This window comes from Drosophila montana, unplaced genomic scaffold (assembly GCF_035044405.1).
Source record: "Drosophila montana isolate Dmon_TW-CO22-7 unplaced genomic scaffold, ASM3504440v1 contig_1761_1, whole genome shotgun sequence".
NCBI classification, from domain to species: domain Eukaryota; kingdom Metazoa; phylum Arthropoda; class Insecta; order Diptera; family Drosophilidae; genus Drosophila; species Drosophila montana.
The window spans coordinates 501,687-521,460 of NW_026996690.1; the positions used below are offsets into that span (position 1 = coordinate 501,687).

Below are 19,774 nucleotides of genomic sequence, written 5' to 3' on the forward strand. Positions count from 1 at the left end.
ACGCCTAATGGCCTCCCAATTTTAGCTACAACTCCAGCTCGTGGAGCGCCATCTTGGCGGCTAAGTAGCTCATCGCCTGACAGCTGAGACGCGTTTATCATAATCAAATGTGGATGGACTCTGTGGCGCAGGCAGTGACACTGACACTGACTGCGACTCCGACTCCGACTCTGACTGCGACAAAAAGGTCGGAAATTAATTTAAATTGCCTTTTGATGTAAATGCATTCCTCAATGCAGCAGCAGCACAGCAGTAGCAGCAGCAGCGGCTGAGGCAGCTCCTCCTTGGAGTATGTGCTCCAGATTTGTCTTTTTGCAGTTATCATCGTTGGCTCTCTAAGTAGCTGCAACTTTTGCGCTGTGCGTGTGTTTGTCTTAAATGGCGCTTATTTATCAACTGCCAGAAGCAGCTACAACTCCCCCCTCCTCCCCTTCAGCTCCCTACCCTCTGCAGCCTGCTGACCATTCACTAAGCTGGTTTTTAGCTGCACTGCGTGAAGAACTCAAATGGCAGGGTATTAACGAATTGTCGTGAGTTGAAACCCCCGCCCGCCCCAACCCACCACGCCACGCCACGCCCCGCTTGTGGCACTCTTGTGGCATTGGTATTGAACATTTTTCTTGGGTCGATGGCACTGTATTTAATTGAAAACTGCTGCAGTTCCGTTGAAGCGTGTTGCACAGTTGCATGTTGCATGTAGCACAGTTGCACAAGTTCTATGCCCACATTTAATTTGAAAATTCCTCTACTTTTTTGTTGCTGTGCAGCAGCCAAAAACAAAACTACAAACGCTGCTGATTGTTTCATATTAAAAGCGTGTGTGTAACAGCAGCAGCAGCAGCAACAACAACAACAAAAATATTAACAACATGCGAGCGATGATGAAAAATCGCCAGCAACATGTTGGATGCTGCTGGGCTGAGCTGCCGGCCCGTAAGGCTGACGCTGAGGCAGAGGCTGGGGCTGAGGCAGAGGCTATGCGGCTATGCGGCTCCCATCTCAGGCTGAACATTTTTACTGCCCGCTGGCAGCTCCGACATCAACTCCAATTACAGAAGTACACGCAGGCGTCTCTTTTATGATTCCTAGTTTTCTTCTCCTTTTTTTACATTTTTAATATGGTTTCCCTCATGTCGTGCGGGCTAGAAAAGAAGAGTAGAAAACCAAACGAAACGGTTGCATGTCGTTATGGAATTGTTAACCATCTGGAAACCAAGTGCAGGCAATGACAACGCAGCCAATGAATGCAGATACATGTAAAAAATGTTTACAACAAGTTTGGAAATTGATAAATATCAACACAAGGGGAATTTCGATTCAACTCATAAATGTTGGTAATCACAATGAAATGTGAATATTATGCAATACATTTTACGAAAAATCAATTTATTTATACAAGTGCGCTTTTACTTTAAAGAATCTTATTTTGTGCGTCTATTAATATATTTTTAATAAATTTACTATTTTGAATAAACAATTTTGTCAAACATCAATGTTTCTCACAGCATGTTTTAAGCTGGGTCTAAAAAAACATGTCCTTTTCAAGTCATATACAATTTCTTGTGTATATAGACATAGACAACAATTTTTTGTTTTAAAGATTGCAACATCATTATTTTAGGTAAAAAATCAATCATAGCCAAGATTGAGCAATTTACAGAAATACTTTTTTCGGTGTGTATGAAATTGCCTAAAAAACTTACACAATAATTCTTGAAAATCATAAAATACATGTATCTAGGCATATTTTCAGGTAATTAATTTTTAGACAAATTAATTAAAATATAATTTCGACAAAATATTGCTTAAACTTTTTTAGATTCATCTACACAAACAATAGTTGCATATTTCTTGGAATTTATTAACGAAAACATTGAATATACCCATTTTGAAAATATGTTAATTAATAACGAATAGAATATGGTCATAATTAGAGTTATGTCAGAAAGTTTCTTGAATAAACTTGCATATGGAAGTATTAAGTTTTTCACTTGACATTAACAATTTATCTTAACGGATTCAAATGCAAATCACTCACAAAAAATAAATATATACTCGTTTGTGTATTTCTTGTTCTGCTCGCTTGGAATTTGGTAGCAGGTCCGAAATTGATTTTTAATTAAGGCATTTAACCAAACTCGATGCCAGAGCCAGACCCAGCCCAAAAGCTCGTAACCCGAAACCGAATGAATCATAAGAACCCCAAGACGTCGCCAGACAATGTGGCCAATAAATTTAAATTCCGATTCCAAATCAGATTCAAAACTCGAGTGCAAACGAGCTCATTTTAAAGAGATGCAAACAAACCAAAACTTTGAGCAAGGTAAAAAATAAAAAACTCATTTGTCGCTTGTTTTTTTTTTTAGTTTTTTTTTTCTGAAACTTTTTGTTTGCAGAGGAGCGCTGTAAAATTTTGAACGCAGCCAATAAAAATGGAAATGATGGCGCACAGAACGAAACGTTTATAAAATAATAATGCGAAATAATAATGTGACGGTGATTTAGCGGAACAGCGCCACGATTGAATACAAATAAAGTGCCTGGACGCGGAGGAGGAGCTGGGCGCTAATGCAGGGCATAGGGATGGCCACTTTTGGGGTAGCGGGACGCACTAATCTAGGATGATTTCAGCCTAATCTGGAGCAAAAAACAACAAAGCTGCTGCCGAGCTCAAAGAGAGCGGTCGAGTTGAAGGGGCGCGCGCGGGGTAGCTGACGTTAACGTTGACGTTGACGTTGAGTGGCAGGCAATCATCTGCCTCGTCCAGCGTCCAACTACCTGTTTCTGTGCCGTTTCTGTTTGCCAGCTGTGGCTGGCGTGGAGCCGCCGTCGTCGCTGCTCCGCCATAGGCCGTTGGTCCAGGCCATGCGGCACCCCTGTAGCATAAATCAAAGCGAGAGGCGTGGCTTAGCTGAGTGCGAGCGAGCGCGACTGATTTTCGAACATGCGCACACTGTGTGCAGCTCGCTCGCACTCGCCGTGCGCAAGCTAAATGATTTACAGTTTTCGAATACTCATACAGTCGCACGCTCACTGGGACTCGGACTCCACTCCGGCATACACCGCAAGGCTCTGTCAAACGTGAATCGAACGTGGCGCACTCAAGTACGCCAGCTGCGCGCTCGGTACCCGGTTAAATTTAATCAAACTTTCATTTACACACTGGAAATAGTCGTATTATTAGTCGCGAAGTACTACACGTCCAACTGGGTTGGTGATTGACTGTCAGCCCCACGTAGCTTTTATAGGCGACGGCAAAATTGCACACAACTTATGCTTTCAATGGAATATTTCGCTTAAATCACAGTGAATCTAAGGGATAACTAAAAGGAACTCAGGCCTGAGGATATATGCAATATCAGAAATCCTAATTTTGGAATTTCCATAGTTCTTATACAAGTGAAAAGTTGTAATAATCTTTAAAAATGCCAATAAAATTGGAGAATGTCACGACAATTGCGTAGACTAAAGAAGTCAAGTGTTTTAATGTATTCAATACATAAATATTTTTGAGTGTACTACAAAAAAAGAAAATACAATACATACATTAAGTGAAGTGCTTAATAAAGTTAAGTTCTCGAAGCAACAAAACTACCGATTGGATTTCAAAACTATCAACTAATAGGTAAGCAACTGTCCCAATATATAACAACTGGTATGGGGAAAACAATAGCAACTGCAGCAATAGATTGGCTAAATAGAATACGAATTCTGAAATTCATCAAGAATAAGGTACATAAATGCGGGGGCGTTACTCAATAAAATTCTTTGGAAAAATATTAACAAAAACAATAAACAAACAGTTTATTCTGCGAATCTGAATGAGCTGACCTGTTTATGTTTGTTTCTCAAAAAGCCCTGAGAAATGATTCAAATTGTCCTTTAGCACCTTTAAAATACATAGCTTTGTTTGGCTACTTAAAGTTGAAATGAACTTTAACTTTCTCGGCTGTTATCAAACTTTTTCGGCTACACACACACACACACACACTAGCCTTGTTGCCGAATTCGAAGTTCGAATATTCAAGCGATCCCTTCTTGTACGTGAGACACACGTACAGTGTACGTGAGATCAATAAGAATGTTCGTGAGCGAAGTCGAAATAGAATGCTTTCGCACTCGAAGAGCGTTAATAAATTCGAACCGGCTCTCTTTCGAACTCACACACACACGCGCGCTCTCACTCTTGTTTGCGGCTACACATTTCTGCGTCCGCAAAGGTAACAACAGCAGAGCAGCAGCAATGTGTGCGAATGAGACAGCAGCAACCGCATTTAATGCTGTCTGACTGCTCTAGCAGTCGAATTTTTTTTTACGCGACTGTTTAATGAATGCACTCGAATGAATGTGTGTTTGCCACAGCCATGGCATAGCAGTAACTGTGTGTGTGTGTGTGTGTGTGTGTGATTGTGTGCGCCTCTACTTGCTCGTACTCGCAGCTACAATTGGCGGCGCTGGCGCTGCGCGTTGCATGAGTTTTTTATTGATGCTCAGATATTTGAATTATGCCCGAGCAGTCAAAGTGAGACATTGGCGCTTCGAGCACGTATTCGCGGATACATTCATCGAAATAGAAACAGAAACAGAAACCGAAAACTTTTGGCCGTGGCTAAACAATCCGTCAATCCGTCAAAGCATTCGCTCGCTCCGCGAATTGTGCGGCTCTCTGCCTAGCATAATACGATAACAGAGACGCGCATCCGTTGGATACAACAACAGTCGCAGATACAGATACATTGCACGACGCGCAGCGCTGACTTTGAGCGATAATAACGGAAGATGGATGGGCAGCTAAGTGTTTTCAGTGCCAGTGTTTTCATCGATGACGTTTAAAATACATTCGCGCTGATGGATACCATAAATTCGGCGTGAACTACTCGCAGATACACTGCGAATCGGCGCATCTTAATGAGATTCAACTACGCTCTTCAACCAGCCGCAGCCCAACTAGAACTGTGACAAATTACGTGCCTGCCCGCTGCGGCTAATTACGGTTTTAAAATCCGCCAAACCAAACAAGTGCAAAAATAAACTCACAAAACTAACAGCAGGTAAATTAAAACCCCGCTAAACCTCGGTATGCAAACGGATTAACCTGAAACGATGCGGGCTTAATCGGTATTTGGCAATTAGCTAAAGGCCAAAAGTGATCGAACACGGAACTGTTTCCGCCCTCAACTGCAGTAAATCACAAAAATTGTTAACAGTTTTTCTCAATTTGTGATGTGAATAACATAAAAATAAAAATTGCTAACACTTTTTCCACACTAAATGCCAAACGCCGTCGGCTAAAAATTATTGAAGTGAATGCACTTTATGAGACTAAAATTGATTCTAAATTCTTAAGAAAGCAAAGGTAAAATTCACTTCCAAGGGTTTGAATATGAATACTTTATAATTTGTATCAGGCAGTTTTATTATTTTTGAAATATGTGTATAGTAGTAGATTTGCCCAGAGCTATCACTAAAAAATCTGCCTAAGGTCTTTCATAAAAAACAGTTTAACAATAAATATAAAATATTTTAATTGATAGCTGAAGCAGAACTCAAAGATTATATATTGATTTTTTAAGCAAAAATATGATCAAACTCTAACAATTCTTTGAGAGGTAGACGCTTATTTTTACAGATATTGAACACTTAAAATAAAATGAGACTTGAAAAAATATTAAAAAATATAATGTGTATATATTTGATTTGTGCATAGTTCTTCGAATTAAAAGAAGGAATGCATATTTTTTACCTTAGTGGTTTTCGACTACTTTTAATGACTGTCGTTTAAAATTTGCTAGTTGAATGTAAAAAGTAAAATATTATTTATTACAATATAGAAAGGTGCAAAAGTATGCGAATTAAAATATCGAATGTATTCTATCTATTCCTAATGTAAAGTTTATTTGTTAACAACAAAACTATATATAGACTCTTCATAAATTAAATATTTTATTAGAATCAACTTTTTCTTCTTCAGAAAAAAAAAGAATCACATAATTTGACAAATATCTTTATTTTGTGCGACAGTCATTTCTTCTGTTATTCTAAATTTATATTTTGCTGAATATTCTTTTGAATTAGAAATTTTACAGCTTATAGCTTTCCTTAGCAGTCATATTTAAATGATATATTTGATACAAGAAAATTTATAAATGAATAGCAGCATTTAGCTGTGCCTTACTATCGAATCGAGTCGCATCTTGTAATCAATTATCTTCGAACAATTAGAACTAGTGAAAATATTTGTTAATATCGCGTTCTTATACGAACTGAATTGAATCTTCAAATCGAATTGATATATTAAATGGCATACAGTGGCAACCTTCAATTAAATTATGCTGGAAGCCCAAACAGAACTCCTCAGTTCTTGGGCTTATCCAATTTGCTGTTGTTCTGTTCCATTTTTGTTTTGGGTTGCGTGCGCGATATCAACGCAAAGAATTTTCACTTCATTAAAACGAATGCAGCCGTTTTTGAAATAATTAAGAGCCACAAAGGCGAAATGTCACAGCGAATGAAAAATGCCTAACAAGCAGCCACAAACTACCTACTATGCCTAACACATATACATATATATATATATATATTTAGCTATATAAAACATGATGTATATAGACGTATGTATCTGAAATGTAAATAGTTTTTGGGAAACCACAGCCGTTGTACATAGGAATTGCGTGCCCAGCCATCACATGGCCGGGAAGTCATGCTGACCAGACCGAAACTCGAATTATGTTAAAATGTGACTCTGAGCTGCGCCCAAGAACACGTCTTCCTCTTACTAGACGCATTGATATGGAACGCTAACAGAGGCCCATCGAGGGTGCCCACCGGGCGCCCATGGTGCGCCTAGCCCAATTTCGCTGCATGTGCACTTCTTTTAATCGCTCCGATCCCTGCCCTGATCCCTCACACATGGTAGCTGGCCAGTGAGAATGGGTGAATCGTATTGCCACTTGATGTAGGTCACTTTCATTTGCATGCCCTCTCCCAGAGGGTGGTCGAGCCAGATCAAAGTGCCCTCAATGGGCTGTTGCATAATGTGGACACAACACAAAGCCTGCTGCTGCTTCTGCTGCTGCTGCCCGGCGAGCTAATTGGCTGCCTAGTTGTGCACACACTCACACTCACACACACACACACACACTGGGTCCAGGTCCAAGTCTGAATTTGTCTGCAGTTTTTGTTTGGCTTGTCAGCGCTTGAATTTATGCCATCATCATTCGCATTTGGCCTGCGCCTGGAGCCCACATTCATCACGGTACTGGTCGGCGACTGGGACTGGGACTGGGCCAAGACCCAACAGCGGGCTAAAATGTCATGATGATATTTCAGCTTTACCTATTTATATTTATAAATCAAAATACCGACAAAAAATAAATGTATGAAACACGCAAACTTTGCCGCGACAACAGCCAAAACAACAACAACAACAGCAACAACAATGCCTGCATAGTTGTTGCTGTTGTTGGGGAGTCGTTGATCTATTGGGGCGACGGCAGCCATTTGCTCAACTTTGTATTTGGATGTGTAGGTACAATAAGTGCCGGGACACATTTATTTTCGACGACTCCGGCAAACGGCAGAAGGAGACGCCAACTTTTCATCCTGGCTGATTTCTATGCCGTGCACCTTGATAACAAATTTGTGATTTACTTCTTCTTCTTTTTATGTATTCTCAAAGCGATGAAATTTGTTTATCTAATATGAAATGTTGAAGTTCTGAAAGCAATAGTTTAATATCAAGCAACACTTGAAAAGGAAAACTAAGATTTACCTAGATTAGATTAGCTGGCTAGCGAACCTAGATATATATAATGATTTGTAAAGATAAGCTCCAGTTCAAAAATAAAACACGAATGAAAGGAACGCAGATTAAATACCCTTGTTGACACGGCTTTGCAGATAAATCTAGAGTTTGTTGAAGATTTCCTTAAAAACAGAAAGGTAAACAAAAACTGATATTTCCTATTTCGGCCATATGATAAGATGTTCCGATCAAGCCGGTTCCCACATACGTTCCGCCTAGAAAGAGACATAAAGACAGGCCAATAAAGCTTCATGGGAGACTAGTCTGCGTGGAAAGAGACAGACGGACAAGACTATATTTGGCGGTTGAAACTGGACTAGTAGATATATATACTTTCTAGGGTCGGAAATGTCTCCTACTATACGTTAAACATTTAACGACAAAAGTTAGTACCCTCTAAAAGGGAAAAAAAAGTATGTATTGTTTTAGGATTTAAATACCTCTTGAATATTGATAGTTTCCACTCTTCAATTGCACGCCACTCATCTTTTATTCCCGACAAAAGTGTATGATCTGCATAATATATCATTCATAAATAAAAGCTTAAGAATATTGCTGAAGCTTTAGTAATCATAAGGATTAGTTATAGTGAGAGCCGAAAGGGTCATATATAAGCCTAATTGTTGAGTTTTAAGCTTGCATTGAGATTAAATGACAGCGAGCAATATAATTAGAAGCTTTAATGAGCTTTCATATCTCGCTTTTACTATAAAAGCTTTTGAAATAATGTACGAGATTAATTTAAGTGCTGGCCATTTGTTTTCCTCTTCTAAAAACTCTCACTATTATTGTACAATCCTGATCACCTAGTTCCAATAAGTTATAAACAGTAGCCAAACCACGTTGCACAATTGGGTTGTCCTTGGCTCTCGGATAGAGGTCAATGTTTTGTTTAAGATACAACAATTACATAACCGATCGTAAATGATGTGTAAAACGTTGAGTGCAAGGACACAAAAGGCAAACCGCAAACATGGGAGGCGACCAGCACTTTTGAGTACGTGTCAAAAGGTCAACAATGGCCGCTTGCAGCGAGGATCGAGACAGCTCGAAAAACAAATCAAAAACAACTCATAAAAATTATGAGAGCCGCAACCGCAAAACAAAACACAGACGAGGGTTGAGGCGAGAAACTGTTACAATAACAATAACAAAAACAACAACAGAACATGTCTGACTGAGAGAAAAAGAGATGGATAGAAGTGAGCGAGAAAAAACAAATAATAATATTTATGACTACTTTTATGAGGTGCTTACAAATTTTTATGAGTTTTTAATGGGCCCACTTGCATTCGTGTGCGTTTGTCGTTCCTTTTTGGCTCATTGTTATTGCTGGGCCATTGAGAACGAATGAAAGAGAGACAGAGAGAGAGAGGCAGACTGAGTTCGAGGCATGCCAATGAGTGTGACTGCGCGTGCGCAAATACCTTTTAGAATTGTGCGACTGCGACTGCGACCTCGTCCCGTCTCGCCTCGTCTCGTCCCGTCTCTTGGGTCCCTGCTCGAGCGCTGGCCTGTGGCAGTTTTTAGAAGCGGCATGTTTACATATACACGAGCTACGCCCATGTTGACAACAAATATTAAAAATTATGATTTATGACCAGACCAGGCCCGGCCGGGTACCAGAGTACCCCGGCCCACAAACAACAACCAAACAAGGCGCGCTCGAAATCTGTAATGGTGACGACGTTGGGCGACGACAACGGGCGACATTTGTAAAAGAAATAACTGCTTAGGGTTTTGTTCGTTTCATAATTAAGAGATGGCTGGGATATGGCCTGGCCGGGATGATGACGATGATGATGATGTACTTGCCAACGCCTGCAAAGTGCCTAGAAATGGATGACAATCTAATAATTCATATAGAGTGGCGTGTACGAACTGTGTTAGATTCAAAAGAAAGATGAAGTACGCAACAGACTGGTTTTGACAGCTTACATTATACTTTTTTTTTACAATATATAAGAAAAAAATGCAAAACATACTCTATATATAGTTGGAATAGTTGAAATAGTATATTTTAGATAGTACGATTTATTCCATAAATTCCTTCACTTCAGGTGAATATTAGCGTGAAATTAAATACACTTTTTTCCAATATAAATATATGAAAAAAAGTACTCTAAGACAATAGTTAAATAGCTAGAATAGTATATTTTAGATACAACAAATCATTTGCCTAAACTAGAGATAAGATATGATTGTTAGATTTGATTGATAAATGATCAAACTTCAGATAGTGCATTCTTATAAAAACTCAAATTGATTTATTTTAATTCATTCCTTGCCTAGATGAGTAAATATGGATAGGTCGATTAAGCAAACGTCAATCAAGTTTAATAAATCCCAAAACTAAAGAAGAAAATGCTCTATTCACAAAAAATAAATATGCGTATATAAAAATGTTAACAGTATCTTTTTATATCTCTCCTTTCTATATTTAACATCGATTATGCAAAAGTTAATCATCTTAATTACAATGGACAACCCCCGATCATAAGATCGGCACCTCAAAACGTCTGCCATTGTCCTGGAGTTTTCACGAATAGTTCCCAAAAGAAGAAACCCTTTTCAGCTGTCGCATTGGGCACAAATTGATTTATGGTGACATAGAGTCGATCTGGGGGAACCTCTAGAGCTGCGCATGTGCAACTCAATTGCTGTTTATTTACTCGTACCTTCCGCTTCTTCTTCTTCTTCTTCTTCTTCTTCATGAATGCAGCAGCATTTACCTGTGCCGATGTCGGGCCAACATTTGGAAAGGGAAATTCGTTCTGCGGTTTAAGTATCCGTACAAGAATTTCACTCCCGTTTCGTAGGCATATTAAAAATGTTTATACAAAGGTGGCCCCGGGGCAGGGCATGGGCATAAAGGAAAATGCCCAACCGTCATGCAGACGCCGAGACAAAGGAAAGTCGCTCAGTTTGGCCGGGCTTGTTCGCTCCCTCGTCTCAAAAATGTCGCTGCCCGAAAGAATTGCCATAATTTATGGCTTTCTTATGAGGCGACAATCAGCCCAGCGACCGACGAATGAGCCAGACCAGCGCCAATCAATGTATCCACTCTCTATATACAGTACATATCCATATGTATGATATTTTTTTTTATTTTTGGAAAGCGCGGAGAGAACCCGCAAATTCGGTTTGCGTTTTCATTATTCATGGATTTAATTAACACCAATTGAACCGCTTGTCGCTCGAGTCTTTGGAAAATAATTTCCAAACTCGTATAATTTATGGCCTTTATTTATTCGGAATTTTTAATTTGCCGTTAAGTGATCGAAAAAAATAAACAACCGGCGCCGCCAGTTGGGTCAACACGCATTCAATTAATTGTAGATTAAAGATGGAACTTCCATTATCCATTATATTGCTAATAGAAGAGGTTCGATATTTCGCAGCCTAATCGAAGATCATTTCAGATTGATTATTTAGGTAGCTTGTGATAAAATATGATGAAGGTCTCAGCAAGCAGATTTGCAGAAAAAGTAAGGTTGATAAATTGTAACTAAGTCCTCACTTTCTCACTTACAATATTTCCATTTAATTTCTTAAAGATTACTCATGTAATTCCTATTTTGATGCCTTCGATTTCATAACATTTAATATGTTGCCTTCCAGTTCTTGGTTCGATTTGATCTTTAGCCCCATTCCTTGGAGCAATGTCTACAAGTCGTAGGGTCAAAGCAGTTGCTTATCTAAGCATATAATTTGGATAATCAAATTGTTTGTATGTCGTTGGGCTAAACAGCTTGTGCTGCTGCCCGTGGCCTAATCGAAAATCGAAACTTAAGCGAAATGCCGTTACAATTGCTTTAAACTCCATAATCGTCAAATACCCAGGGCCGAATGCGAATTTACAACGTTTTCGGGAACGCTGCTCATCAAATAAATCTCTGTCGAGCATTGGCCCAGGCCACCGGTTGCCCAGTTGTGGCCAGTTTTATCTGAGAACCCGCCAGGCCAAGCCAGGCCAGGCCGGGCCAGGCCTGGGACAGGTATAGGGCCTGGGCCAGAGCTCAAGTCGAGGCCCGTACGGCGATTTAATTTAAAGCTTCAACTCCTTTCATTTGGACAACATGCTAAAGGGTTAAATTGCCCACTGAATCAAAATTATTGGTTTCATACGAAGCGCCCAACATGAAGGAGAAGCAGCAGAAGAAGAAGAAGAAGCAGAGTAGAGAATAACAAGAAGAAGAAGAGACTCAAGAGAGCAAAATATTAGCTTGCAAAGGTCGTTGCATTGTTTTTGGGCAATGGTATCTTCTTCCTCTTCTCTTTTTCGGCCATGTTCATGTGCTCCGTGCATTGGCATTGGCTTCCTCGCTGCCTGCTGCTGGCCTGGTCCAACACTTGGCCTGGTCTTTGCCATTGCGTTTTGCACTTTTCGGCTTTGGGGCTATTTTGGGCCAAGCTGTTGTTTCGATTTTTGGCCCAAACAAAACGTTGCAATCGCGGCCGCTTTTGTGGCTATCTCCGCTGCAGCGGGCCGAAATACAAGTTTTTCTCCATTCAAACAAACACTCTGCCAGTCAGCCAGTCAGCCAGCCAGCCAGCCAGACCGGCCAGTCCGCTGTATCAGCGATGGTGTCCAACTCGGAGCGGGTCTTTGTTTGCGCCCAGGCTCGGACACAAGTGCAGCCGCAAGTTCGCGCAAGTGTCCAAGCAACGAGAGTGGGCGGGTCAGGCATTCCTGGCCTGGGCCGAGCTGTGCCACACCAAAATTGCATGCACGTAATGCCAATGCTTAGGCATATCCGCGCCTGCCCATCAGCTCAAGTGAAATCCAAACAGTTTCGCCCCGCGACTCCCCCACTCCGGAAGCGGGCAGCACCCAGTTGTTTTGGCCAAGGGAAATTGGGTTCTTAGCCGCTTCGAAAATAATTGTAATAATGATGCTCAGTAGGAAATAGCAGCTCCATTGAAATTACGAGCCCAAAGCAGAATACTTATTACAATCTATAATTAAGGTAACAATTTTCGAATACAAGTCTTTATTTCAAATAAAAAGCTAAGAAATTAGTTTTTGGACTACTTTTATATTTTAAATACAAATTTTAATGAATTTATTTCTATAATTAGTTAATTTAATTTTAAAAAGAGACTATTAAGAAAATCTATACAAAGCTGAATATCGATTGAGCTCACGTTTTGTTTTCCGAAAATACACATTGAACCACGGTGCCTGCAAGAAATACACACTTTGTTATTAAATGCAGAGTAAGATTATTTTAAGTTTATGCTAGGTCTTAATTCTACACTTATCTGCAACTAATGCAAATATTGCGAGGGCACAGAAGCTCTTTGAGCAGCAGAGTTAATCGGGAAGTGGGATCTGCATTGGGCGGGGATTAGTAGACTACACCTAAAGCCATTTGCAATCTGTAGTGTGCATCTGGCCGCCCCTGAGCTCGAGTTGGCACTGAAACTGTTGCTCTAACGACTGCATTTCATTTCAGATAGAAATCTTAGCGTAGCGGCCACAAAATGGATCCCGACTGCTTTGCCATGTCCTCGTACCAGTTTGTCAACTCGCTGGCCTCCTGCTATCCGCAGCAGATGAACCCGCAGCAGAGTCATCCGGGCGCCAATGGCAGCACTGGCAACAGCGGTGGCGCGGGCGGCGCGAACGGCGGGCAGGGCAACTCGGGCGCGGCGACGCCGAGCGGCAACGACTACTTCCCAGCGGCGGCCGCATACACGCCCAACTTGTATCCGAACACACCGCAGGCCCACTATGCGAACCAGGCGGCCTATGGCCTGGGCGGCGGAGGCGGGGCGCCGGGCGGTGGACAGGCCAATCCCGATATGGTGGACTATACACAGCTGCAGCCGCAACGATTGCTGTTGCAGCAGCAGCAACAGCAGCAGCAGCACGCACATGCGACGGCCGCCGTTGTCGCCCAGCAACAGCAACAGCAGCAGCAACAGCAACAGTTGCCGCAACAGCAGCAACAACTCCCGCAACAACAACAGCAACAACAGGCGAGCATTAGCTGTAAATACGCCAACGATCCGTCGACGCCTGTTGGCAGCAACAACAACAACAACAATAACAACAGCGCCAACAGCAACAACAACAACCAGTCGCTGGCCAGTCCGCAGGATCTCTCCACGCGCGACATCTCACCGAAGCTATCGCCCAGCTCCGTGGTGGAGAGCGTAGCCCGTTCCCTCAACAAAGGCGTGCTCGGCGGCAGCTTGGCCGCCGCCGCCGCCGCCGTGAGTCTTAACAACAACCACAGCGGTGGCAGCGGCGGTGGTGGGGGCGGCGGCGGTGGCGGTGGCCCCGGACCCGTCAATGTGAACGTGAACGTGCCCATGCACAGTCCGGGCGGCGGCGACTCGGACTCGGAGAGCGACAGCGGCAACGAGGCGGGCAGCAGTCAGAACAGCGGCAACGGCAAGAAAAATCCGCCACAGATCTATCCATGGATGAAGCGAGTACATCTCGGACAGAGTAAGTCAAAGAAATTGATTTAAATTAAATATTTATTTTTAAAATTTTTACTTTCAACATAATATAAAACACAAGCATTTAATTTTTTTTGTTGAAAGTTTTGTTTTTTAATGGATTTTTTGAAAAACATTTTTCACAATAATTGGTCTGGTAGATTTTATTAAGTTTCATATACATATCAGTGTGACCATGATTTTAAGGATAATAAATGTAAATGGAAAATTCTCTATGTTGTTATAACCGAAAGGCTTAAAGCGATTGGCTAAATTATTTATTTATTAAGTATATTTATGTATACATCTATATATGTATATATATATATATATAATCACAATTTTAATCATTTTTTTTTTTTAATTTTTTGATTTGGTCACACTGATATAAAGGATTATTAATGTTTAGATCTATGGACAGACTCTTAAAAGTTTATTACAATGCAACATTTTAAGTCAGATTTTTGTTTCGATTCATTTGTTTTTAGATTTTTTGAATATTTTTTTCCTCAATTCCAGTGTGTACTTCCCTTTTTATATTCATAACATATTTGTGCATATATTAACCAAACAGGATTACAAATTGAAATCTTACAAACACGAGCGCTTGACTTGGCTTGAACTGAATATTATATTTAAATTTCCGCTGACTGACTGTTGACAGATCGAAGAGCAAAACTTAAATAATTGCTGAGTTACTTGACTTAATAACTCATTCAAATGAGTGTGTTTGAACAATTACGAGTACCTGCGCCCGCCTTGCCGCACTCATTCGCATGCGTTTTGTAAGCGAGTCACATGACTGGAAGCGGGGGGCAGCAGGGGCTACTCGGAGTATCTCCAGCACCAAATTGTCTGGCAAACTGAGCGCGCGGGGCAGCTTGTCAAAATACATAAACAATAACAAAAGATTTCCCTCACACTAACACTTGCCCATTTTTCTTGCGGCGCTGCGTGAAAACTCGACCGCGAAAATCGCAGCGCGTGAAATTGTAAACAAACGTATGCCGCCTGTCCCACCCCGAGCAGAACGAGCTCCCCGGACACGGACAGCCGGCACCCGCGGCTAATGCCGACAGACTCCCACAATAACTCATAATACCGAATACCTAATGCAGATACAGATACAGATACAGATACAGATACGGCTGGAGCGGAGCACAGATACAGGCCGAGATACTGTTGATATGAATCTCGCACCTCTCGCTCCGTTTATATTTAAATTTCCCAAATTTCATGAAAAATTGTTACGCCTAATGCTGCCTGGTGCTAGAGACTGTGCATTCTATAGATACACTGTGCTCTCTGCACAACAAAATTGTGAGACGAAAAATTGTTGAGCGATATTTCATCATGTCAATGGCGCGCACACCGATTTTTCTTTAACACCCCAACACTCCCCAGCCCTGCCCCGCCACCAACCGGCTTTGCTGACCTCTTGGCGGGGAAACTCACGACGAAATTATTGCTGGGCTGAGGCATCATCGAATTTATTGACTGCAGCCACAAACTGCTGCCAGAGTATCAGGTGCATGGGGTCCAGTGGGTCGCGGTGTTTGAATCAATCTCAGTCAGCGGTATGCGTCGTGCGGCTCTTTTGCTTGGCTAAAATCAATTAACAATTTCTATAATTTCCATAAACTTTTATTAATACCCATCGAAGACCTGTCGTCGTCGCCCGACTCGGTTCATAGCTGATTGCAGCCAGTTGGCAGAACTGGCTAATTGCAACTAGTTGGCAGGCCCAGACCCACCCCTCTTTCGCTTTTGTTTCAGCTTTGGCATTAATAAACAATTAACTGAAAACTTAAACACAGTTTATTTTTAAAGGCTGCAAACCAGTTTGGAATCGAACCGGTTTCATGCACGGAATTCCAATTTTATACTAGCCATGAACCGATCCTTAAACCGGATTAGTTGGTTAAAGAATAAACCACGTATTAAAAAAGATTTGAACCAACGCGCGGATTTGAACCCTCAACCAAACCAGCGTAAACCTTTTTTTGGCTTGTAGCCTTGATATTCTTATTATATTCCACTTGATCGGCATTTATTTAGCCTTAAGTCTCTAATGACTTTATATAACCAGCGAAGCGTTCGTAACACAAATTGGCATCGATAATTGCCAGTTGCCGGCTGAAAATTGCATTTGCGGAGGCAAAACTTGACAACCCAAAATCACAACATGTCAGCCAATTAAAGAGTCGTTGAAAAGCGCCAAGAAATGCATTTGCATGCATAAATACACAAGCCAACAAGAGCAACAGCAACAAAAACCAAAACAACAACAACATTAGTAAATACATATTGATTAAGCAGCAGAAAAAACGTTTTGCGATTTTCCATTTGTACAAAAACTCGTTTCATGCCGTCCAAGTCCAATCAATGGGGCATATTGTTATTATTATTTATGTATCTGTAACTCATGGCAGCCAACAGCTACAACAGCAACAACAATGAGGGGAACCTGGAGAACAAGTGCAAAAAATAATTATAGCGCAGAAAAGTAAAGCGAATTGCCAAGATGCGTATTACTCGTATCTGGTAATTGAAGAACATGAATGAAGCCAACTAAATGCACACGCCGTCTGCCATTTTTAGCATCGACAAACACTCAGATACATTTGCATACGATCTTGGGCATGAATGTGAATTATATATACTAGTATGTACATGCAAGCATCTATTTTATGTATCTGTTTTTATGCATCGATGAGGTTTAATTACATTCTATCATCTGCTGTTGAGGGCAATGTGAAGCTCACTCAGCTATGAGCATGTGTATGCGTGAGTACTCGTACGAGTGTATTCATGAATAGCCGCGTTGCCACTGGTAATTAGCTGCCAACCCTCTGCAGCAAGTATAACCCATGTTTACTCTGGAAATCGAGTGCGCCTATGTGAATGGGTATGACCAGTGTTATGTTAAATATGAAGCAAACATTAATTAAGTTATAAAGAAAACAAGTTGGAGTGCTTTGGTCGGGTGTGCCCGACTAGAAGATTCCCTAAACCCAGCGCCGACTTGCCGATGTAATCAATTTAGCCTATAAATCTGTATATATATTTACATACATATATATACCCACGCCGACTGACTTCGGCTTTCATAGTCGGATCTTTATGAAAGTTTCAGGGCTTAAATAGAACACCCAAAAGTGTGACTAACTTTAAAAGTACGAATGAAGCAAACATTAATTAAGTTATAAAGAAAACAAGTAGGATTGCTTTGGTCGGGTGTGCAAGACTAGAAGATTCCCTAAACCCAGCGCTGACTTGCCGATGTTATCAATTTAGCCTATAAATCTGTATATATATTTACATACATATATATACCCACGCCGACTGACTTCGGCTTTCATAGTCGGATCTTTATGAAAGTTTCAGGGCTTAAATATAACACCCAAAAGTGTGACTAACTTTAAAAATGAGTTCTTTCAGTTTTTAGTGGTATGGGGGGAGTATCCAAAATGTACAATCTTTTCATACTATACGAGCACCAAAGTTTTGTGTATCTAGCTATTATAATACTCGAGTTGTTAACTGTCATAAAAATAAGACGAGATATCGGGATATTGATCTGAGTATGCTATACGAGATGTCTGTCTATAGCTCAACGGGCAGACGGACGGACATGACTAAATCGAAGCTCAAACCAATATACCCTTTTTACCCATCTTTGATGGGTTAAACAAAAATTAAATTTAATTTTTGAGCAATTATTGTAAACAGAATTTTTGTCTTATAGTTAAATATTCAATATTTTATTCAATATTATGCATTTATAAAATAGGTTTTTAAAAGGGAGCTAAAAACTGAAATAATTTAACGAAAGTAAATTACAATTTTTTGAAAATATCTCATATTGATGGATTTTCAGTTGCTACGCAACTATTTTAGGTATATTCTTAAGCAGTTATTTTAAGCAATGCTTTTAAGAGTCGCCCTTAGCACACTCATAAGTATAAACAGATAATTGGGATTATAAAATAGCTGGAGATTTCATAAGCAAAACTTGCTTTAGCAGCATTTCTTTGATTGCCTTGAGTTCAACATTATAAAAGATATCGCAGCATTTACAGCACTCAATAGGCAGAATCAAGACTATAATTATATTATGAGCTTAAATGGCCTACACTTAGGTCGATCAAAGAGTGTTTTATATATTTATGTGTGTATGCACCTATATCATTGTTCAAACGCGCAGAGTCAATAACCTTTTGCGACTAACCAACCTGGTGGCCAATTAAAATCAGTTTCTCTAATGTTTCTTATCGCTTGGCGCTGTTTCACTCTCGTGTACAACTTAATTTTCGATGGCAAATGTCTTCATTAAATGCCAATGCGCCGGGTTCTGGCGTATTACAATTTGAGTGGTCACATTAAAACAACAAACCCACCCAATTCAGCCCACTAAAAAAGCAGAACTGGTATTAGCGAAATATTATTAAAATAGCTCCAGGTGCCAGGCAGAGCAAATACTGGAGTGTGGCGACAGCGGGGTACTAGCTGCAACTGCATGTTCTGGCGGCCAGAACAGGCCCTGATTAAAATCCAGCAGCAACAACAACAAGCGGCAGCACGACAATTACAACAACAGCATGTTAACAATTATGCAAATTTGTGTGCATGTTGCGACGAGTGGCAACAACAACAAGAGCTACAACTACAACACGTTGATGGCATATAATCACGTCAAGTATTTTTTTCTCTGTGGCCACCATATTAAAATAAAGTTAAACGCCATCTTCGAGACGCGCCTCAATTAGGCGCAGCACGAGAGAGATCGTCAGGCGAGAATGAGAGAATTCTGCGAAACACCTTCCGCAGCGAACACCCCTGCTGCCCCCTTTCTCAGCCTACGACGCAGATTGAGACTGAGTCTGAGCCTGAGCCTGAGTTTGGGCATTTGCATTTTGCATCTAGTTAAAAAATGTTTTGGCTTAAATGAGCTCATAACGGAGCCGCACGCCAACAGTAGCTGCAGCTATGGATACACCTACAAAGCGAATAAAGATACAGATACAACTGCAAATGCAGATACGTTTAAATATCGCATGCAATCTTGTGAAGTTGTTGTCTGCATTTCTCTAATTGACAAGACCAAAGCTGGCGACTTTCCAAGCAATTTCGTAGCAGATCATCAAAGGTCTTTGCGCTTCATCGTCCGCCCACAAATTGAAAGCCGAACGCATCTATGAGATACACAAATGTGCATACCTGCCTGCCGTCTGCAAGCCTACGAAATGTCAAATGCTTATTAGATGCAACTGGCCGCACCCCACTGCCCCCCCCCTCCCCCTCCCACCAGACTCTATTGCTACAAATTGTCAATTTAATAAATTTGTGAAGCGCGCCGCAAATGCAGGCGGTCGAGGGACAATCGCAGTCGCCCGACTGCACCCTAATTAGCGGGGCTTTATTTATAAAATTTAAATAATCAAAAATTTAAGCAATTATGCACATTTGAACTAACAAAGGCAGAGTATACCAGGGCGGAAAATAAAATGAAATGAA

The 19,774-nt window shown here is 40.9% G+C and overlaps 1 protein-coding gene across 1 annotated transcript in view; it reads left to right on the forward strand.

The window, feature by feature from the left end:
• Window positions 1–4,535: 4,535 nt before the first annotated feature.
• Window positions 4,536–19,774, forward strand: part of Scr (Sex combs reduced) — a 34,232-nt gene continuing 18,993 nt past the window's right edge. The window contains exons 1-2 of the mRNA XM_064700430.1: window positions 4,536–5,051; window positions 13,264–14,264. Of these exons, the coding sequence (XP_064556500.1) occupies window positions 13,292–14,264 (973 nt within the window). The 5' untranslated portion in view covers window positions 4,536–5,051; window positions 13,264–13,291. The remainder of the gene's footprint in view (window positions 5,052–13,263; window positions 14,265–19,774) is intronic.